The sequence below is a fragment of the Molossus molossus genome, unplaced genomic scaffold, assembly GCF_014108415.1.
Source record: "Molossus molossus isolate mMolMol1 unplaced genomic scaffold, mMolMol1.p scaffold_m16_p_3, whole genome shotgun sequence".
Taxonomy (NCBI): domain Eukaryota; kingdom Metazoa; phylum Chordata; class Mammalia; order Chiroptera; family Molossidae; genus Molossus; species Molossus molossus.
In genome coordinates, this window is record NW_023425366.1 from 16,374,967 (window position 1) to 16,399,078 (window position 24,112).

At 41.0% G+C, this 24,112-nt stretch overlaps 1 protein-coding gene across 2 annotated transcripts in view; it reads right to left on the bottom strand.

Moving 5' to 3' along the window:
- Nucleotides 1–24,112, bottom strand: part of CDH6 (cadherin 6) — a 130,091-nt gene that overhangs the window by 9,592 nt on the left and 96,387 nt on the right. The window contains exons 3-8 of one of the 2 annotated variants that reach the window (XM_036279298.1): nt 17,514–17,808; nt 13,324–13,443; nt 10,618–10,785; nt 8,330–8,517; nt 6,263–6,516; nt 217–353 (exon numbers count right to left, since the gene is read on the bottom strand). In XM_036279298.1, coding sequence (XP_036135191.1) covers nt 217–353; nt 6,263–6,516; nt 8,330–8,517; nt 10,618–10,785; nt 13,324–13,443; nt 17,514–17,808 — 1,162 coding nt within the window. The remainder of the gene's footprint in view (nt 1–216; nt 354–6,262; nt 6,517–8,329; nt 8,518–10,617; nt 10,786–13,323; nt 13,444–17,513; nt 17,809–24,112) is intronic. The other variant, XM_036279299.1, reaches the window with a different exon arrangement.

A 24,112-nucleotide genomic window follows, 5' to 3' on the forward strand; every position in this document is an offset into this window, starting at 1 on the left:
CCAATGCAACCCCAGTTGAGACAGATGCCTTTCCATTTGATTGTCTAAATTGCTGAACTTCCACAGTTGCCTCTGTATTTGTGAATGAACCAACATACGTCTAGAAGAAACATTATTGCAAATCAACACATGGTGAGGGGTTTGGAGCGTGCTCCCCCAGCCCTTGCTGGGACACTCCCTCGGGAAGTCGGGACAGCAGTTTTGGGGCGGACTTACTGATTTCTGTTGCTATCACCGTAATGTTGTGCCACAGCAGTGTTTCCCGGTCAAGAAGTTTGGATGTAAAAATGGAACCATTTCCAGAATGAATGTTGAATATTCTGTCCATGTCTGTGTGTCGATCGACAGAATACCTGAAAATGGAGAGAATTTAAAAAGGTTTTCTTTGTATTTGCTCTTCTCACATTCTAAACCTATTCCCAGAGTATGTGATACATGCAATTTTTTCCTAACTGTAGCATATATTTGAATATCTATAACTTAACATTAAGCAAAATATTCTGAGAAATTAGTTGTTGACAACTGAAGTCTTATTAGTAAATCACCAGACAAGTTGCATGATTTTGAGTATCACCTCTGAAGTTTTTTTTTTTTTCAAATGTAATTTGGATCAAGTTTGTATAGTGATTGTTATAATTTAACTCAGGTTTTTAGAAACTCAGAACTTTAGTGTGTGTGTATGAATAAGTAGGATTATTAGCTATTTGTCTAATATGCATATTATTTAAGAAGTTATGTTGAGAGTGCTGAATCCATCAATAGATGATGGATAAAAAAGCTGTAGTACATATACACAACGGAACACTATGCAGCTGTAAGAAAGAAAGATCTCTTATCCTTTGAGACAACATGGAGGGACCTTGAGATATTATGCTAAGTGAAATGAGCCAATTAGAGAAAGACAAATACCACATGATCTCACTTATTTGTGGAATATAATGAATTTGTGGGCTAATGAATGAAATAGCCCTAGAGACATAGAAAGGAGTATGGTGAACCAAAGAACTTATGTGCAGGTATGCCTAACAAATGGACATAGACAACAATGTTGGGGGAGGGGTCTTGGGGGGGCCGGTTGGGGAGGTGGGTGTCTAGGGTGGAAAAAGGAGAAACATCTGTAACAAAAATAAATTAATAAAAATTGGGAAAACAGAAGAAAGAAGTTATGTTGAAATAAGCAAACGATGGCTAGCTGGCTGAGGTTAGTGGGCAGGAGATGGGGCTGGGGCGCAGCTGGGGAAGAGGCCCACAGCCTGCACGCAGGAGGGTGGCTGGCCACGCGCGGCGCAGCCCTCGTGCCGGGAGCGGCGGGGCTCCACCAGTGCAGTCTCCGCAGCAGGGTCACCTCCTGGATCACGCTCCAAGGCGCGCTCTGCGTGAACGAGCAGATCGGCTGGGCACACTCACAGGACTTGTGAAGAGCAGCGTTTGGGGAAGATCCGAAGTTGCAGTTCTGATGCGTTGAGGCGTAAAGCCTGGGAAAAGCAGGGAGAGGTGCGGAGTTGGAAGCTCACGGTGGCGGTCTGGGCTGGCCGCCTGCATTTGCCGCTCGGCCCTCGGGGAGAGGGTGCCCGGGAGGGACGGAAGCCCGGGGACAGAGTCCCGTCGAGGACCCGCGGGACCGAGGAGCTGTGCCAGGACTAGAACCAGCCCAGAGCGGGCGGGGACTCGACAGATACTTGAGGAGAGTTTGGAGAGTTGAAAGAAAACCAAGAGCGCGTCTCAGAAACCAAAGAAGGAAGAGTCTTCAACACCCAAACCGACGGAAGGCGGGTAGGTTTTGAGGACTGTTAGTTTGTATACACTGGAACAGCGGTGTAAGGGGGTGTCGGTACTCTGTTTTATGGGGGGTGTTGAAGAGGACACTCAGAAGAAAGTTGATATGTGAAGGACATTAGGAGCAAAAAAAAAATGCCCATTTTAGTTGGATTCTCAACATTTATATCATGGTAGGTGATTTAAGAATGTCGGCACGGTAGAAATAGCATTTTAGTAAATGACCAAGCTAGTCATACACATGTGAAATTATTATGAATTCTCTGAGAAAAATGAACCCTTCTTACTAAGTTGCAAGAGTGTACAATGTCCAATATTCTCTTTCAGTTAATTATTTTGTTTTAAAATATAACTAGTGAATTATAATAAACCATATATTTTATCATAATAAAATCGATTTTTGTCATTTAACTGGAGTCAAAATAAAACAGATAATCCAATTATTGTGGACCGTGCAGGCCTGATTATAAAGACAATGAATAAGTGGATCTACATTTATCAAGTTCCAATTTATATAAACCTAATGTTTTATTATCAAAAGGATTAAAGCAGATGAAACAGCTATTTTTTTTCCTATTTATGTCATGAATCAACATTTGTTAAGAATTTAGGCAACAGCATTGTACTTGCTTGAGCACCTTTCTTCATTTTTAATCTGAGAATGATAAATATTTACAGCATATAATTATTTAATAATAAATTAATCAAAAGAAAATATCGGTATTCATAGACTTTATAGAAATTTAGTGATATATGCAAATATGTTTTTTTCCTCAGAGAAAGCATCAAGCTTAAGGCATGTTGCCTATTGCCTTTATAAGCTGCAACAGTTTTATCCAGCAGTAGTCTTTTCTTGTTTCTTGCCTCTTTTTATCTTGCTATAGTTTTAATTTTTTTCTTTATTGATTTTTAGAGAAAGGAAGGGAGAGAGAGGGAGAGATAAGACACACTGATGAGAGAGAACACTGACTGGCCACCTCCTGCGTGCCTCCCACCAGGGATTTGGCCCACAACCTGGGCATGTGCCTTGACCAGAAATCAAACCAGTGACCTCTTGGTGCAGGGGTTGATGCTCAACCACTTAGCCACACTGGCGGGCGGATCTTGCTTTAGTTTTAGGTTTTATAATTAATCATATTCTCACATCAAGCCTTGAAATAAAGGGTACGGGGTGAGGAACTTCTAGTTGAAGGCAGTTTTTTTTTTTTCCTTTTGGTACGTGCCCCTCGCGGGAACCAAACCGGGGACTCTCTGGTCCACAGGCCGATGTTCCAGCTGAGCCAAACTGGCCAGGGCTGAAGGCAGCATTGGCTTCAAATAGATATATACCAAAATGTATATGTTTTTTCTTTAATTGGGAGATTTACAAATAGAAAGTCGAAAGTGTTTATATTGTTTAGGAAAGATGCTTGCATGCAAAGCCTTGCTTATTTGTTGTTTCTCTTTTCAAAGTATTTCCGATTTACATTCAGACTATTTACCATCTTGTCACATGAATTGTAACCATCACTGATAAGGAGCAAGGTAATCAAACCCACCAGGATGGTAGCAGATTTTCTGCTAGGTAGCTCTTTTGCTTTCTTTCTAAAACTTTATTCCGTTCTGTGATTCAATAATTTGGCTTCTAATGCATCCTCAAGTCAGGAAGATTTGTGGGTCAGGAAGGGTGTTTGTATGTAACTTTTTCACAATATATGTTCATAGTGACAGTTTATAAGGCTCTGTCATGGGAATCAAAGGCCATTTGTGATAGTTATGAGATGAAAATTATTTTATGTTATTGAAGAATTAAAGATTTGTGTCTGCATAATGATATATCAATGTTTGGGGGAAGAATTCTCTAGCATAAATTGTGCACCTAACATATTATCTAGAACCTACTTGTTCAGTATGTGGCCTTGAGTAACCAAAAACTCTGTATGGGTACACTTTCCTAGTATAAGAATCAGTTTTATCCTATAAAAGGGATCACTGGCATATACCGATATATCTATGTGCATTTCTATCCTTAATCTATATTTATACACCAAATCCATTTCTGCCAAGCGAGGACTGGCAGAAAGAACTTCAAAATTAGTTGTCAGCCAACCCAGTTTGACAAACTCCTTATTTGCACAACACATAATATAATGCAGTGGGTAAAAATGATATTCAGAATAAAAAGAAAAATAGACATATAAATGCAGCCTACATTTCCAGAAGACATGATCTCTTTCAATTAAAAACATGTTGACCGATCAAAGAGGTAACTGGATGCTTGCATTTGTGAAATTCCAGCATGAACACTTGACATCAGTCTTGACGTGGACTGCTAAGACTTTCCCCCTCACGCAGTTAGAACAAGCTCCATGTGAGAGAATAGTTGTGAAAGTACTTAAAATGGTTTGTGTTGTACAAGTGGAGGCTGTCGTCCATTTTCCGTGTTAATAGTAGTGATATGTAGGGAGGAACACTTTGTCCACGGAGCTGTCACGCGGCCACTCCTGGTGGCCCTTAGTCCAGTTAACGAGCCCAGATAAGACAATGGGATGATAAAACAAGAGTCTGTTTTACCGAGAGTGTAAACTTACTCTCTGAAAGTAAACCAGGCATCTTTGTGTTTTAGATATGGGACTTGCTATTGGTTTCATGTGGACAAAGGGCTCAGTGGCTAAAAAGTTAGCAGACGATGCCTGGGAGCCTCAGACTCTGGTCTGCAGCAATAGTCCTCACGCATGGCCAATGTGATCTTTTAAAAAAATAGTTTTGTGCCCTGGCCGGTTTGGCTCAGCGGTTAGAGCATTGGCCCGCGGACCAGAGAGTCCCGGGTTTGGTTGCTGCTAAGGGCACGTACCTCGGTTGCAGTTTGTCCCCGGCCCTGGTTGGGGTGGTGTGGGTGGTGACCAGTGGATGTGTCTTTTTTACATCCATGTTTCTCTCTCTCTTCCTTCCTCTCTCCCTCCTACTCTATCTGAAGATAAATGCAAAAATGTCCTCGAGTGAGGATAAAAAAAAAAGTAGTTTTGAATTAGGTAACGTGGCTACTCAAAGCTCTCTAATGGCTTCTTCCCTGACAGAATACAATCCAGTCTCTCCCAGGGCCTACCAGCCCCAGTAGGCCCAGCCAGGTCCCGCCTGCTCAGCCTCTTCTGTCTCCACCAGCCTCCTTGTTACTCCTAAATGCCCAGCAATCAGACCTTACCCTTGCCTTTCCCGCCTTCTGGAATGTTCTTCCCCTGATCAGCATGGTTCATCCCTATATTTCATTCAAATAGCTACTCAGATTATTTCCTACCGAGGCCAAGCGTCACCACACTATCTAAAATAGTTCCCCATAGTCCGCCCGTGTGGTTCAGTGGTTGAGCGTTGACCCATGCACCAAGAAGTTGCTGGTTCGATTCTCGGTCAGGATACATGCCCAGGTTGTGGGCCCAATCCCCAGTGGGGGGCATGCAGGAGGCAGCCAATCGATGTTCTCTCTCATCCATGTTTCTCTTTTTCTCCCCCTCTCCCTTCTTCTCTCTCTAAAGTCAATAAAGGAAAAAAATATTAAAAAATAAAATAGTTCCCCATATACCTGTTGTAACCACACTGTCTTATTTTACTGTTCAAATTTATGTTTACCTGCCACATTACAATATTTATCAGTTGCTTATTTCTATCTGCCCCATTGGAATGTGGGCTCCCCATTCAGATCTCTGTGTTGTTCTCTGCTGTCTCCCGCCTCGCACGTGGCAGAGCCCTACCGCGGATGTAGCTGTGGACTCGCTGGCAACACCTGCTCCAGCTCAGCTGCTTGCTTTCTCTATGGGGAATCGTTGGCACAGTGGTTTACTGGCCTAGTACTCTTCTCATCTAGTCAACCAAACTACGGGCTGAAGGCTGGAGGTTGGTTCACTATTGCGCTTTCATGACAAGGTTCTAGCACCCTGGAGCATCGATGTCTCGGAACCTGGTTTATGACTAAGGCGTAGGAAAGTGCAGGCAATGCGGAGCTTGCTTACACGGTATAAATGGGATTCAGCTCTATTAATTTATCCCGAATTTCACAGACACATATCATGAACCAGTTCTCATTTTTATCCACATCTGCAGAGAAAAAAAATAATGCATCCAAATAGAGCAGAATTCTGCCTCTAAGTGTAACACAATAGGTCTTCCACACTTGTAAACAGACTCACATGCTTCCTCCACACCACTCTTTCCACATTTAAGACCTTAAAATATCCCAGGCCATTCAGGAGTGTTACCTTACACCAATTCTATGTAAGAGCTCCTTATAGCTCATTTTATGTCCCCCACCCCTAACTTTTGTTTTTCAACTTGCTGCTGCTGCTAAAATGATATTTACGTTGAGCGAGGAGATAAAAGCTGCTCTTTAGTGCAGTTTTTCAGGAAGACGCACTGTGAATTGGATAAAAAGGATGTCTTTTCCAACTTGCAGACTGATATTTGAATATAAATCGACTGAAACTTATGCAAGAGACATGTCGCCGAAGGTGCTTACTTGACAGGATTCCTGGCAGCGTCTGGGTCCTGGGCTGTGACGGAGCCTATTGTCGTGTTTATCTGAGCATCTTCTCTTACTTGTAGGATGTAGGCCAATTTGCTGAAGACGGGGGGCTCATCCACATCTTCCACCACAATCCTCACCGTGGCTGAATCTTTGAAGGGACCCAGGTAGAGAAAACGGGGTTCAACGTGAGGGTTGGAGGCTTCCACTTTGAGGGTGTACACCTTCTTCTTCTCAAAGTCCAAGAGCTTGGGGTGGGGTAGAGGGAAAGTGACATATTTAAAGCAGCCAAGACACAGAAAGCCAAGACATGAACTGTTTTTCATGCAGATCACCGATGAAAAAGAGGGTCCCAGTGCTTAGAGACACCACCACCAGTGATTTTGGGCAGAGGAGCGGGGTTCAGGTGGCTCCCAGCGCTGAGGGAAGTGCAGGCTGAAACCACACCTGCTCTTGTCTTGAAAGTGGGTGCAGGGGTGCAAGGTGTCATGGTCAGCAAGGGAACCCAGAAGCAGGAGTATGTTAGACACCTGAGAACATGTGGTCGATTATTCTGGGTCATATCTGGCTTTAACTGAATACCAGATGAGTGTTTAAAAATTGCCAATATCTGGACCCCACACTGGATCATTAAACCAAAGTGTCTGGGGGAGGGATGGGAATCCGTACTTTTAAACACCTCCCCTAGTGATTCTAATGTGCAGCCAGAATTGAGAACTACAGGCTTGTACTATTCCTCATTCAGAGAAAATAGATGAAAAATGGTGGTTTTGTTTTGTTTGTTTTATTTTGTTTTGCATGAGGTGATAAAATATTTCAAGTGTTATCTTGATAAGGGCATCGGGCTAATTACTTGCCAAAGAAAGTAATGATCACTGTTGTCAGAGGTCTTTAGGAAAAGTCTCTCTGCTTCTGGAGACATAGAGAACTCCAATGCTTATTGCTGACTTTTAGTTTTGGATAATAATACGACAAGGCTCACTAGAAACACAATTAATCAAGACGTTCCTGAATGTGATTTAGTCGGCTAGGCAAAATTTCAGTTTGAATCTGATAAGGCACCAGAAAAATTAAAAAGGTTAATGGACACTAATGGGCTTTCTAATTATGTTATAGTGTAAAACATTGGTCTGAGTGTCACTTAAACATGTTTTATTGTGCTTCCAGTTACTAAGACCTGTAATCCGAAGCTGAAGAAGAAAACATGTTCTTGTTTACATTTCCCTATACTTACATATGCCTGCAAATATGGCAGTGTGCTAAAGGAGAGAGAAAATATCAGTAAAAGAGAGATCAGTAAAAAACAAAACAAAACCCAAATTAATATTATTTTTAGCTTCGAAGCCAACAGTTTACTGTTTTTTAATTTCTGCCACACTTCTGTATAGTGCTCTGTGGTATTAGACAATTTTGGGGGATAAATGGTGAATAAGTACCTAGGAGACAAATAGAAATTCAGAATATAAAATATTTATTACTGTGTTCCAAAAGATAGCAAAAGAGCTTTAGGGAATTTGTGTTACTTAATTTATTTTTGTGGTCTTTATATCCTCTCTTTCTAATTAAGGTCATTGTTATCATTGCTTGTATTTACTTTTTCTTCAAAGCATACGTCAAAATTGATAGTTAAACATTTTTGTATATTTATCTGTTTCCTCGTCTCTTTTCTCCGTACGTTAGAAGTTCCACAAGAGACCAGACACCAACCATCCTGTTGAATAGACCATTAAACTCTCAGTATCTAGAACAGTGTCTGGAACTGCTTTTTCATTTATTGTTTCATTTATATTATTTATTTTATGTATTTTCATGTATTTCTCTTCTTAGTAGTTCCTTTATAAAAATTTATTGAAAGTATGGAATTCATGAGTCGATTAGATTACCGAGGACCCCTAAAAGCCAGCCAAAGAGATCTCAGTGTGATTAGACTTGGTGTTTTAAAGAACGAATTAGAACAACAAAAATCTAGAGGAATGTTCATGTGAAATGTAATTGCCCCCAGTTACTGGGGAGCAGAGAAATGTCAATGCATTCCTTTGCATGGGACTGCGGCATCCTTACCTTTCTGACTGTTATGATGCCTTCCTGAGTTTCCTGGTCAGTGACGACATCAAACATGTCCAGCCCCTCTCCCTCTGTGATGCTGTACTCAATCGCTGCGTTTTCTCCCATGTCGGCGTCACTGGCTTTGATTCTGCCGATCGGTGTGCCCGGTGGAGAAGATTCAGGGGTGTGAAATTGGTATGTACCTGTTAATCACCAGAAAGACAGAAGTCAAGCGTGGACTAAGAATACTCTATCCGAACAGAAACAAACTCATTTTCTAGCCGTTCTTTCAGACGCAGGCAGATTGTGTTTTCCTTAAAAGAAGGAATGGTGCCCTGTTTTCCTTACGTATTTACTTTCATGATGGTTAAGAATGTTTCTTTTGTTTCATACCTGTCTCTCTGCAAACGGAGAACACTTTTCTCGTCCTGTAAGTTCGAAGTTTATGGTGTGATTGTGAACTGTTGGGGGGGCTGCAGGTTTCAAAGCCTCCTGCTGATACAATCCAGCAGAAAGAACAGAAAAGAACTTAACCCGAACTGTGACTTTAAGCCAATTACGACATATTTTTTAAAAGAGTTCTTTCTGTCATTGCTAATAATAACTGAAGGTGAAAATAAATTACAGCAATTTAGAGAATGTATCCTTGCAGACATTCACTCAAGCATGGAGCTGGTCTAGGTACAGTTAGAAATATAGATAAATACACAGAGAGATAAAGCTCTCACTTTTTTTCTTTCGACGTATTTTTTCTTTTAAGTTTTATTATCTTACTTTTTCTGTGCATAGACTTTTCTCATTCTTGAATTTATATTCCTAATTAGAAACCTATATTTCATAGATAGACACATTGCTTATGTCCTCATGTTGCAAAACTGGCTCGAGGAGACTCTACGTGAGTTTCAGTTTAGATCTGCTCCACCAGTAGGTGCTGAGGGCCAAAAACAAAACAAAAAAACTGACTTATTCTTCTCTCACCCAAATTTTGCCAACCATTTATGCAAACGGTTTTGGAAAAAATTTAGACTACGACAGCACTAGAATATTGTCCTTTAGTAATATTCATCCACTAAAGAATGAGCTCATCCTTGGTAAGATGACGGCAGGCCACGTTTTCCTCTGGGGGAGTCAACTTCCATCTGGGGTGCCTCCTGCCCCTTCCCCTGTTCTCCCCTCCTTTGCTTCTGCACATCATCTGCTGATAATCACAGGCCATCGGAGGGGAGGGGGGAGGGGCGTGGTACCTGTGGCCCTGGTGCCTGTCAACCCTTTTGTCGTGCTTCCCAGGGCATTTCTGGATGGAAAAGGAGTTTGGGGGATTAAGTGTTGGTAATCCTGATGTTTTGACCTCTAGGGGATATTGTAGGGTTCCTAAAATGTTTCTCCTGCCTGTTACATCAGAAATTATTTAGCTACTCTTTTTTTTTTTTTTTGCATTTAGCTAAATTGTGATCAATTTGTTGAAAAAAGTAAAGAAAACAGTACTATTTCCTGTGGATCCATGTGCATCTCCATCATAAAAGAAGCCCATATTAGCTGACTGGGCTTTTTAAAATGCATGACTGAGTAATTGGGGTTCTGTTTAATAATGGGCAGCGATTTTCTCCTGGAAGACAGGATTCAGGAAATTTTCTTAGGAGACCATGGTCAGAAAGGAATTTTGTTCCTGGAAGAAAAATTACCTTAAAACCACTTGAGGTGTTCGAAAGGCCCAGCACACTGCTTGATACAAAGTGGGCATTTATGAACACTGTCCTTCCCCCATGGCATTGGGAGGGCCAAGATTTCGGAGATGACTTTGGGCATCTCAATGAACCATTATGTAGAACACTATTTATGAATACAAATGGATTAAGTACATCGCTATTTCCACAGATGTATTTTTAGAAACAGTAAAATGATAAATCCTCCTCTTACAAAGTTTCGTGAGGATTTAGAAGAGATTACATAGCTGATTAAATTCACAAAATATCAAGTCCAAATTCCCCTAACAATTGGCAGCGTGCTTGTATGCATGTATTCTGCGCAAGCAAATTTATGTCTTTTTAATAAGGAAAAATAGAACGATGTTGCTTTTACTTGACAGCCGTATCAGAAATTGCTCGGCTAATTACCAATTTAGGAACATAAATGTTCATATCTACTGAGTGTAAGCATTGTCAACTCATTCTTAATAAAAGTGCTGGTTCTTACTAAGTTCATTAATTTTGACAATTAATAACAATAATCGAAAATAAACATCATTCTTCAATTTAGAGTTTTACAAAAGCGCACTGAAGAAAGTCATCAATCAAATGTCCTACTCTGGGGAAACCGGGGAGGATTGTCGTTGACATCCGTCAGCGTGATGTTTACTGTGGTGGTCCCCGATAGTCCCCCCATCTGGCCGCCCATGTCCTTGGCCTGAATCACCACTTGGTACTGCTCCCTGTTTTCTCGATCCATGTTGAGCAAAGCTGTCTTGATGATACCTATGGATAGGAAATTCAGAAGTGGAAAGGAATATATTAAAAAGACTCTATGGAGTCACTTATTTATGCAAACACACACAGATTGTCACCCACAATATGCCTAGCGCTATGCAGATGTCGTCAGTGACATAAAAATAATTATACATAGCCTCTATACTGAAGGAAATGAAAACCACATAGGGAAGAGAGATACATTAAAAAATCCACCTACAGTATAAGGAGAATAAGTAGAAGTCAAATCCTGCAACAGTAGAGAATGTAAGTAGTATAAATATTAAGTGTTATAAGATGACCCAGCAAAGTGTGTGATTGTGGCACAGTGGTCTCCTACTGAGGCTGCCTGGTATATTTTGGTACATTATGAGGAGATTGTTTAGAAAGCCATGTACATGAACTGACTCTTGAGTTTCACTTACTGAATTGGCTAATTGCTCAGCAAATACACCCACCATCATGAATGTTCTGAGGATTTTCTAAACCACAAAACTACGGTCTTAAAAAAACACAGCATCAGTTCTCCATCATCTTTGTCTTGTGTGAACCAAGAGAATTTAAGTTTTCCCAGTGCTTTGAGCGTTAGTTCAACTGGTCCCAGCAGTGACCAACATTTTCAAATCAGGTGAAGTTGACCTCTATTGTTATATAATAATTATAAAATAATTAATTAGAAGAACTTCTGAAAATTTGCCTGATCTCTAGGTAGGTTTTATGCTTAAATTAACAACATTCTTTCAAAAATCACTGGAGATGACCTTTAACCCTCTCTGGAGCGCATTCCCATGCTGAACAACCATGAAACTGAAAATATTTTTATTTTTACTTTTATGGTTAACAAGAATACCTCAGACAACAGGTCAGTTTTAGCCTGTAGTCCTGGCTTCAGGGAAAGTGTAGCTGCTCTCAGTTCTCCAAGCAACAGTATTTCTATTTAAAAGCCTTAGCTTTTTGTTATTTAAGTTGAATAATTCTAAATACTTTATCCCCATTGTTTTTAAACTCAACATTTTCTTTCTCCTTGGGCTTCTTTCTAAGTTTATTACCCCTCTTAACATATCTATTTCCAACTGGACCTGGTCACCTAGGAGGGTTTTTTGCACTAAGAATAATGGATGCTTGAAAAATGTTTCAAAGAAATTCCACTCCTATTATGATAACAAAAATATGTGTAGAATTTACTAGAGAGTACAAATTATATTTACTAAAATAACTCATTCATGCAACCAAAGTTCATTGTTCACTCTGAGCAGGTCAGCAGGTAACTAGACTCATCATAACACTCAGATTTCTGGGATGGAGATACATCTCAGCTTTACCAGTAGAAGTGGGGTTCTTGGGGACCTACTGGAATACAAAGTTCTGGCGACCACATGGGAAGATAAGATGTTGTAGAAAGCTTTATTTCCATGGAATTACATCCCTGAGTTTCCAAGGTCCCATTTCCCTCAGTCTCCCTCAAGGAAGGAGTCCCATTTTGTCTTTAGCTGGGCTAAAATCAGAGCCAGTGTCCAGAGTTTCTGTTCCCTATTGCAGTGGTGTCCAGTCCAGCATCAGGGTAGCTTAGCTTGTGTTCCCGGCTGCAGTCTATCAGTCCATTGCATGTGAGATTTGCAGGGCCACATGGCTATGGGGGGAATACGGGCTAATACAAGGGAGCAGGAATAAGAGAGCCCTAAGAGCCAAGAGCTAAGAGAGAATGGACTCCTTTGCTTAGGAGATTACACAGTCCCAAATTTTCATGGGCTTGCAGTGGCCCCTCACCTTCTGGCCATCCATCTCGGAGCCCAGGTTTGACTGGCAGGCAAGTACCTTCCGTAGGTCACCCCACCTTCACTGGGCATGCATCTACCTTCCTTTTGTTGGACCTCCTTCCTCAGTGATCTCAAGGACTGGGCTAGTGGTTCCCTGGGGAGTGTGAAGTTGCAGTTTCCTGGTGAAGCTGCCCAAATAACATGCGGATAATATCTGGCCTTCACTTTGCTCCTTTCTGTTACTAATAGCTAATCAAAATGGTGTTGTCAGCATTGGCTCCCATCCAGAACCACTGTGGCAAAGTGGAAGGGAACACGGTGGGTTGTACACCATGCCTAAAAGTTCCACTTGGAAGTAAGTCACATCACGGCCACATTTTATTGGCCCAAGTAAATCATACGGTTACATCTAGCTTCAGAGCTGGGTAGAGAAATGCAAACCTACCAAATAACTAGAAAAAGATGAATTGGAATATTTGTAAACAGCCAAAATGTCTATCAGAGGGGATTGGTCTTTTAGCTTTATACCAAACTGGAAGAAAAAAATAAAGCAATGTATCATTTGTTCTGAATATATCATATATAAATATAGTGGATGAAAGATCCATTGTCAGATTTCTTGACTAAAATGATTTGGATGTTATGTTTATAAATATATCTCTGTATTTGGCAGACAAGTCTAAAAAGAATCAATTACACTGATTGTTTTTATTAAACAATATGCTAGCTCAGCGGAGCATGTCAATGAAAATGACAGATTGTAAAAAGAAGATCAAAGAGGAAATCTAACCTGTTTCTGATTCCACTGAAAAATAGGGCTGGCCTTGTAGGATGCTATAGACAACTTTAGCACTGTTCCCATACGTTGGATCATCAGCATCGGTGGCGGTGACTTGCACAACAACTGTGCCTATAACGACAGAACATGACTCGGTTTATTAAGAGCTCACTACAGATCCTAGATATGCACACATAACAAGAAAGCATGGTCTTACTTTTGTACAAAACTATCACAGCGAGGGAGTGAGGAACTTCAATAGTATTTTAGGTTAAAAAGCCTTGGATCCCTCCCTCTGAAGACTGTGGGCACCGTTTATAAACACTGTAAGGATTAGGTTAAAGGGAAGCATGGGGATGAGCATGACTTTGGGTGGAACTGATCTCAATCCACCTCCAAGGGTGGGGTTTGATTGGATTATTGTTATGGCGCCTCTTTTAAGTCATCCAGGCCCGAGTCAACCCGAATCTCGAATTCCTTCGTCCACAGGGATTAGTTTAGGAGTTGTCCACTTGGGCCACTCATGATTTTGCTGGAAATTCGGTCACTCCTCCTGGACTGGAGTGCACCAGAGAGGAGCCTGCATTTGCAGCAGCTATTTCGTGACCTTAGAGATGGCAGCCTGGGACCAGAGATGACTGGACAGAGAATTAAGGAGAAATAGCTAGAACCACAATCAAACCATGTCCAAAGCTCACTTTATTTTTGGATTTAAGTAATGTGACCAATAAGTACTTCTATTGTTTAAACTAGGTTGAATTGGGTTTTCTGTTACTTGCCAAGAAAAACATTCTTGAACCTTAAAAGAGGTAGTATTGGATTAAATAAAGAATTCATTGAAACAACAGAGGACATACATCTGAAACCTATAATACCAAAAAATGTTATGAGTGTCATTAAAGGTACAAAGAACTATGATGTTTGAGATTAGCATTCTTATTTTAGGTTATTATGGGTAGTATCTTTAACCCCCCCATAAAATTTCATGCAAAATTTTATGTATAGGCTTACATGTATATTTCTCTAAAGTTCCATAGATTTTTTAAAAATTTATTTATTTTTGTTACAGATGTTTCTCCTTTTTCCCTCACTGATTCCCACCCCCCGCCCTGTCCCCAGCTTTGTTGTCCATGTCCATTGTTCATGCATACATGTATATAAGTTCTGTGGTTTATCTCTCCCCACCACCCTCCCTTCTGGGGATTGTCAGTCTGTGCCCCACTTCCATGTCTCTGGGACTACCCCATTCCTCAGACTGTTATGTTCATTATATTCCGCAAATAAGTGAGATCATATGATACTTGTCTTTCTCTATTTGGCTTGTTTCACTCAGGATAATACTTTCCAGGTCTCTCGATGTCATCTCAAAGGATAAGAGATCTTTCTTATAGCTGCATAGTACTCCATTGTGTATATGTACCACAGCTTTGTTATCCATTCGTCTACTGATGGACATTTGGGCTGTTTCCAAATCTTACCTATTATAAATAGTGCTGCTATGAACATAGGGGTACATATATTCTTTCTGATTGGTGTTTCAGGTTTCTTAGGGTATATTCCTAGAAGTGGGATCACTGGGTCAAATGGCAGTTCAATTTTTAATATTTTGAGGTAACATCATATTCTTTTCCATAGTGACTGTATCAGTCTGCATTCCCACCAGCAGTGTACTAGAGTCCCCTTTTCTCCACACCCTCGCCAGCACTTGTTGTTTGATGATTTGTTGATGGCAGCCATTCTGACAGGTGTGAGGTGATACCTCATTGTTTTAATTTGCATCTCTCTGATGATTAGTGATGTTACTGGGCATGTGCCCAGATCGGGCATTGAACTGGTGACCTCTTGGTGCATGGGTCAACGCTCAACCACTGAGCCACACCAGCCGGGCTACAGTTCCATAGATTTTTGATTCACAAAGCAGTCTGTGACTTCCAAAAAAGGTAAGACTCTTGTTTATGATTATTTTATGGATGACTTTTGGTATTCATAGTAGACACGTAGTAAGCATACTACCTCGGTTCTCCTGTCTATGGGGCAGAGGAGGGACATTTAGGGAATACTGGAATCTTCACTTTTTAATACCTAGCCAGTACCATGTACTGAAGAAATACATCGTACTGTTTAAGGCTGGATGCTCTGGACGCAGCATCCTGGTGCATGAGATACAGCGTGCGTCCTTTTAATATAGAAGGACTTGAGGAGGATGAGAACATCATGATTGTGGAATGAGAGCTAATAGAAGAAGTCAACAAACATGTTCTTATTTGACATCAATACCAAATGTAATAGCTTTTAGAATATGACTGGACATTTTGAGCAACTGTCAGTAGCCAGATATTGTACTGGGGGCTGTGCACTTGCTTTGTTCTTTCATCTTCATGATAACTCTTAGAAGTTGACATTTATTATTTATTTCTTGGAGATACAAAACTGGAGGATCAGAGAAGTCAAGTCATTTACCCAATACCACACTGCTGCTTATTAGGAGAGAGAATGTCAAACTTAGGTCTATTTGACACCAACATTCATTTTGACTACCCTGTTATTGTTTCTTTATATAATTTTTTTAAGATGCCTTTATATATCAGAGTAAGGATTGATATCATATTAATGTATGATAATGATGAATATCAAGATAACCATACCTGTGTGCAAATTAGAAAAAGTCTTCTCTTTCTCAAAACATGTTTCTGTCGGCTACCCCCAAATATTTGTATTACATATTTAATTCTGTAATGGCTTCAAACAAGACAGAAACAGACCCATAGATAGAGTAGGGGGCTGGGTAAAAGAGGTGAAGGGATTAAGTGAAAAAAATAAAACAACAACAACAACAAAACTCATAAGCAGACAACAGTGTGGTGATTGCCAGAAGGAAAGGGGGTGGGGCAGGCAGACAAGGGTAAAGGGGGATAAATGGTGTTGGAGAGAGACTTGACTTGGGGTGGTGAGTGCACAATACAATAACAGCTGATTTATTGTAGAACTATGCACCTGATACCCATGTAATTTTATTATCCAATGTCACCCCAATGATTTCAATTAAAAATTATCTCTCTGTTAAAACACACAGTCAGTGGCACCCCTGGTAAGTTGTACAGTGACAGCTAGCACATCAGTGATGGTTGCCCTGGTGGTGCTGATGGCAAGACTGTCCTTTATTAATTCTTCCTGTTTTTCCCACCAAGTGGGCAAATATTATCCCTAACAAATCTTCCTCTTAAAGAATTCTAATCCTCCTCTTGGCTTGGTGATCATCTGTGATTTAAAGAAAAAAACAAAACAAAGTGGCTTCAAGTAATGAGATGAGCAACTTCGTGAGAAAAATTTAAATGTTTTACAATCGTTTCCAGGGATTAAATATTTTCAAAGTCTTGGAACTGTGAACTGAAACAGCTCTGATCGATGACTCAGAATTACAGAAACGTTTTTATTATATAATTTAGCCCTTTTGAATTTGACACTGAGTGAACATTAAAATAACCCTCACACAAGTAGTTTAATATTTGTCATTGTCTCCCATGAAGTATATTAATGTGGCTAAGAGTGACGTCAGTAGAATTCTTTTTCTTAGTTGAAATTCTGTCTACTTTCTCCCAGTCTAAGCAAGTGAAATGCACACTTATGAACATTAAAATTGGTAGAATGGTGCAGAAAATATTAATTTACCACATTAATGTTACAGTCTCTTAATTTCCACCAATTAGTAAAGAATGTATCCCCTAGATGTCATCTGCATACTTTTTATAGATTATAGATTACTCTCCAAATATACAGTTTCTTAAAGCAACAGTCACCACTTTTTCATCTGGAATCCAGGCTTCCGTTTTCCATTGGAGAGATTCTCACCTGGAGCAAGGCCAACATGGGCTGAGAGAAACAGAGGAGACTGCTGTTTTCTCGCCCCAGACAGAGTGGGAATTTTTAGTGGGAGAACAAGTAGATGTCATGGTCTCTCTCTCTCTGCCACTTTCCATACCCCCAGAGAAATGTAGTTTTCTTAATAATAAAGATAAGTTGAGACTAGAATAATATCAGAAAACCCTGGGTACTTACAAAAAGGACATAAATAGATTGTTTGAAATGTGATACTTATAGGATTTGGCACCTATATGTACTCAGCTCAGTGACTTCGCTCCTAGGCCTCCTTACTGACGAGCTAGAGCAGAAACACTGTGTGGCTGTGGTCACAGCTCGCTCACCGACATCGGACATCTCGGGCACGGTGGCCGTGTACAGCTCCTTGGTGAAGATCGGCTCGTTGTCGTTGATGTCGTGGATCTTGATGATGAATTCAGACTCAGGCTCCACGGGTCTCCCTGTCTTTCTGTTTACCGCTTGAGCTCGAAGAATGTAAACGGGTTTTTCTTCCCTGTCCAGCCTTCTGGTGGCCTGGATATCCCCTGTGTTTTCATTGATAATGAAGAGATCTCCTGCTCCATCTCCTGAAAGGATATATTTAAGTGATCCATCTCCTCTATCCTGGTCTGAATGTAACTAGTGTAGAAAAAAAAAATTAAAGAAAGTAAAAGTCAAACATGAGATCCTAAACAGTTTGTCTTACGATGCATGCTTTCATTCAATCCTTTCCAAGGGGTGCAGTTTTTTTCTTTTACTGTTACTTAAATCCCCCAGAGTAAATACCATTCGTTAACGAACATGTTTCCTTATACTCATAAAAATTTCCAGAACTGAAACAGAGCTTGGAAAAAATGTGGTAATCCTTACTTTGAAGAATAAAAGACTATAAGCCAGAGCAATCACGAGATGTCCAAGGACATATTAGACTGGCTGGAATGAAACTATTTTTACTACAGCTTTTAGATTCTACTCGAATACTCCTCACTTTTATGCACATAGACACACTAGGGAAGCAGTGTATTATTGATAAAAGGATTTTGGTTTGTGACTCAGAGAGACTAGGGTACATTATGTCTCTACACTTTACTGAAGGGAGTCTAATGTGATGAAGATTATAATAAGTTTTCTGCATAGATATGAACTTTATGTATTTATTTATGACTCAATGAATGAAATTCAACTGGAAACATTTGAAAAACAGTGTAAGTGCTACTATGGGCGTTGCCTTGAAAACCCCCTGACTAGATAATTTACAAGGTCATTTGGAATGAGAACATTTAATACTTAGATTTTAGTTTAATAAGGGGAAGGACTTCTAAAAAGTACAGCCAGCCTAGAATTGCATAGTCGGCCTTAGGAAGTAGTGAGGTCCTGCTCCTGAAGGTAATCAAGCAGGGGCCCTAGTCAACGCGATGGGGCTGGGTAACAGGTTGAATTAAGTGAATGTGAAGATACCTTTGAAGTAGAAGAGAGTGATGGTAATTTGGGAGGTAGCCCATGTTACCTAGCCCAAAGATTCTTTCCAGAGAGTTGACTCCCTGTTATTTCCCATGTTCTCTTTTCCCCTCTTCAGCAAAAGTTTAGGCAGTATCTCATAGGTCTGCTAATCTAACCCTACTTACAAATTTTCAGAAAGTGCTCTTTATTGATGAGAACTATTTTCAAACCCCAGTTATAAATATCAGCTGCATACATGCCCTGGCCAGGTGGCTCAGTTGATTGGAGAGTCATCCCATACACCAATAGGTTGTAGGTTTGATTCTTGATCAGGGCACATACCTAGGTTGTGGGTTCGATCTCCAGTCAGGGTATGTGTGGGAGACAGCTGATCAATGTTTCTCTCTCATATCCATGTTTCTTTCTCTCTCCCTCCTTTTCTCTCTCAAATTAATAAACATATCGTCAGGTGAGGATATATATCAGTTGTGTACAGACCAGTTAGTTCCAGTGGGAAGGCTGCTAATCTCTACCTCATTTCAACTTTGTCTAAACAGGGTAGGGGCCATGTCACAACAGGCATGGCAATAATAGCAACAAGTAAACAAACTTCGTGCCCTCCTGCTTAATACTGCAGGGAATGCTCACAGTAGTGTCTAGAAACATATTTGAAAACAAAATTTCAGGACAAAAAGGGATTTTTAAAATAACGTAACCCTGCCTTTCTAAAAGTGTATCACATGACTATCATTTATGCAAAATACTGACGCAAAAGGGTTCTGTGGCCCAACGAGTTTGGGAAATACTTCATATTCTGCCTCTTTCTTGGAGTCACCCCATGTCCATTAACATATGAAAGACTGTGAATGTCTACAGCTCAAAATTGTAGTTGACTTCCTTTATTCAATCTGGCTTTTCCAAACTCTCTTATGTAAAGAAGGCTTTCTGGGTGTGCTCCATATTGATATTTATTCCCCATAACAGTTTTCCAAGAAACACAGTTTGGGGAACATGAGCTAATTGAATTCATCATCGTAGAATCAAGGAAACTGAAGTTCTCTTTTATGTCGTGTTTCCAAAATCACGCAGCTCAAGTGAAAGCGTCGGAAGTATAGAATTTGAGTGCAAGAGAGGCCTTATAGATTATCGGGTACGGCCTCCGGTTTTTAGAGATGGGGAACCGTGTCCAATGCCACACAGCTAATGCTGGTTAATAGCAGGGCTGGAGAATATCGTTCATGCAATTAGTAGCCTTGAAAGCAATTTGACAGAAAGAATGAAAGATAAATGCGAACGGGGAGGAAATTGCTTAGAAGTGAGGCACACACAATATGAAATGTAAAACAGGAGGACTCCATGATTTGTGTAATGTGATATGCTAAGAAAACGTTGAAACCATGATTACACAGAAAGAGCCACTGGGGAAAGTTTAACTTTCCACCATCAAATTCTAATGACTGGAGAGAGCTCTTAAAAAGCTATTTCATTAACTCATGAGTAAGGAAACCAACATCACTGCCTATGGGGTCCTGGCTCAGGGCAGCCATGGTTAGATCCTGGCACAGTGCAGGGCCCTGCACCTGCAGCCCCGAGTAAGGTCTTGCTCATTCTTTTTCCTCCTCAGATATAGGATCGCAGCAGGGTCTACTCGCCCGCCTGTGCCAGGTTTCTTATTCGTAAAATGAGGATGATAAGAGCTCCAGGACAAGGCTGTTGGGGATCTCATTAGAGCCAACATATAAATATGACATTAATCACTATGTGATAAAAGCGGATAGGTTTTATAAATTACAAAGCTCCTTCCAAATTTAAGAGATCGTCTATATTTTTAGCTCTTAGTTCATAATAAGCATATGTCTGCTCTTATTTTGACTTTGAGAACTTTGTCGTGAGGACTCTGAAAATGCACTTTTGCAAACACACGGTATCTAAGGTGAAATCTGTCACCGAAAGCTAGCATTCTCCCACCTGGGGACAAGTGCCGCGTTTCCGTGTGATTTATTGTCCCCTGCGTGCCACTAGCTTATAGACTCCCCTTGGCCTGCTCTATCACCGCTCTCGATTGTAATTGTTGCACACTTAGTAGGTGAATACCACATCTGGTCACAAGATTTATTCAGGTAAAAGTAATCAGAAACTTATTTCTAGCTGTCAGGAGAGACCATTTCGATGACTTATAGATCAAGCACCCGAGGCGACAGGGAAGGGCCGCAGAGACGCCAGCTCAGAGGGCGCCCCGGGATTGCCCCGTCGATCCGACTCTGATGGATCAATATTGGAAAACCAGTGGGGAAACGCACCTCTTCACTCAGGCGTCGCGGGGTAACAAACCAGTTTAGCCTCAGCCCTCCACGTGCCCGGTGTGTCTGATGGGCTGCATAGCAACAGAAACCTCGGGAGCTTTTGTGTAATTCTTTCCCCACCACCCTCTCCTTCCCGAACTCCCCGGGCCAGTTCTTCTCCCTCTTCTTGGGGAAAAGAGGGAATGTAAGACATCAGTGCCAGGGAAAGGGGTGGTGACAGGCAGACATTAGGGGTTTATTGAGCACTTAGATTTTAATTGGATTCTTCCTTTTGTGATGTCATTCATCACGGCCACTGTAAAGGCAGAAGTTAAACAACAACAAATAAAAGGTTGTAGGTTGCCGCAGGCATGTTCTCACTAATTTCAGTTTAATGTGGCTGTTCCATTAAGTTTAATCATCTGGTTCACTTTTTAACGATTCGCCATCAAGTAAAAATTATCCGCTTCCCTCGGAAAGTCACATCTCATCTGACGCCGGCAGGACTTTTACTACTGTACCTGTGGCCTTTGGTTCCAGAAGCAGCGCTTGGTCTTTCTGTTGATTTATTTTCATTTTGTAAGCGCAGCACCTTGACAAATAGATACAGGGGCTTGGGGGGTGGACGTGGCCCCACAGAGAGTGTCACCGAGACATTGCTGGCATCCTTTTACCTGCCACTTGTGCCAACTTTCAATTTAATGTTGACTCCAATTCGAAGCTCTAACGCCAACGGTACGGACTGCGGTGGTTTATGGCAGTCGCGATTGCTGCCCCTTTCTCAGTACTTGTCACTGGGTCACTGTGCGTCAAAACCACACTGAATCCTTCAAGTGTATGTTTAGACGGAAAACGGAATCTGAACATCAGCTCACCTGCATGGCACACACGGGAAAGAGCCTGCAACAGCCTGAAGGGGGCTCAGGGAAGGGATTACTGATTTTTTGCTGAAATAAAGAAAGTTGGATTGTGGCCAGTGTGCTTGCAGAGTGCCATGCAGGTGTGGTGTGGCCCTTTAGGAAACGGAATGTTTCCACTCGGAAATGTCAGAGGAGAGTCAGAGCACAGCTGCGGTGACAAGATACTGTTCGACTGGGACGAAGGTGGAGATACTGGAGATAACGGCAGAGAGAGAGCGCCTTTGTGTTAAACAGCTTGACTATTATTTTAAATTAGGAAAATAAAGATACAATCAAGTTAGGACAAATTGAGGTTTAACTGAATTCAATATATATGTACACGTACATTTGTATGCATATATACATCTCTCTACACAATGCATGTATAAGTAATACTAATAAGTATACTTAATGTTGTGACGCCTGTGAAGGGCTTGTTGAGTAGAGTTCACGTCTGGGGGAATTTTAACCGAGCTTGAAGTACACGGCAGGGATTAGAAGCAGATGTATGTTATGCTTAGCAGAGCGCCTAGCTGCAAAAAACACTCTTCAGTAAAGTCTTCTTGCATCATAAACATGCTGTATTCAGAAGGCAGATTCTATTTATTTTTTATTTTTTAAGTTAAAAATCTTTATTTTTTTAAAAATCTTTATTGTTGAAAGTATTACAGATGTTCCTCCTTTTTCTCCCATTGACCCCCTCCTCCCCACTCCTGCCCCCCTCTCGCCTTTTCCCACACTGTTGTCTGTGTCCATTGGTTATGCATATAAGTTCTTTGGTTTATTTCTTCCCACCCCCAACCCCTTTCCCTGTGAGGTTTGTCAGTCTAGCAATGAATTTTTACTTCTTAATCCCTTCAATTTTTTCACCCATTTCCCCAACCCCCCTCCCATCTGGCAACCAACAAAATGTCCTCTGTATCTATGAGAATGTTTCTGTTCTGCCTGTTCATTTTGTTTGTAGATTCCATTGTCGATAGATATGTATTCATTGCCATTTTGTTTGTTCATATATTTTATCTTTTTCTTCAAAAAGACCCTTCATCATTTCATATAATAACAGTTTGGTGGTGATGAACTCCTTTAACTTTTTCTTGTCTGGGAAACTCTTTATATGGCCATCGATTCTAAATGACAGCTTTGCAGGATAGAGTAATCTCAGTTGTAGGTTCTTGGTTTTCATCACTGTGAATATTTCTTGCCACTCCCTTCTGGCCTGCAAAGTTTCTTTTGAGAAATCAGCTGACAGTCTTATGGGAACCCCCTTGTAGGTAACTAACGGCTTTTCTCTTGCTGCTTTTAAGATTCTCTCTTTGTCTTGAACCTTTTGCATTTTGATGATGATGTGTCTTGGTGTGGGCCTGTTGGGGTTCATCTTGTTTGGGACTCTCTGTGCTTCCTGGACTCGTAGTCTGTTTCCTTCACCAAGTTAGGAAAGTTTTCTGCCATTATTGTTTCAAACAGGTTTTCGATTTCTTGTTCTCGCTCTTCTCCTTCTGGTACCCCCAAGATGCGAATGTTGGCATGCTTGAAGTTGTCCCAGAGGCTCCTTACACTATCCTCATTTTTTGGATTCTTTTTTCTTTTTGCTGTTCTGATTGGGCGTTTTTTGCTTCCTTATATTCCAAATCGATGGTTTGCTTCTTGGATTTATGTACTCTACTATTGAATCTGTGTAAATTATTCTTTATTTCAGTAAATGCCTCCTTCATTTCTGACTGTGTATCCATCATTTCTGACTGGTCCTTTTTTTTTTTTTTTTTTTATCCTCACTCTAGGACATTCTTCCATTTTTTGTACAGATAGAGTGTGTGTGTGGGAGAGAGAGAGAGAGAGAGAGAGAGAGAGAGAGAGAGAGAGAGAGAGAAAGAAACATGGACTTGAAAGGGACACATCGAGTGGCTGCCACCTGCACGACCAACCTGGGCCGGGGACAAACTGCAACCGAGGTACATGCCCCTAGCGGGAACCAAACCCGGGTCTCTCCGGATCGCAGGCCGACGCTCTAACTGCTGAGCCAAACCGGCCAGGGTCTGGTTGGCCCTTTTTTATGCTCTTGAGGCCCTCACTAAGTTCACTGAGGTTCTCACTGAGTTCACTGAGCATCCTTATAAGCAGTATTTTGAACTCAGCATCTGTTAGGTTGCTTATCTCCATTTCACTTAGTTCTTTTCTTGGGGTTTTGTTCTGTTCTTTCATTTGGGACCTATTTCTTTGTCTCCTCATTTTGGCTGCCTCCCTGTGTTTGTGTTTGCCTCCCCTCCAAGCTTAGAGGGAGAGAGTCCGATAAGTCCATGCGCGGGCCCTTTAAGGAGCTGCCTG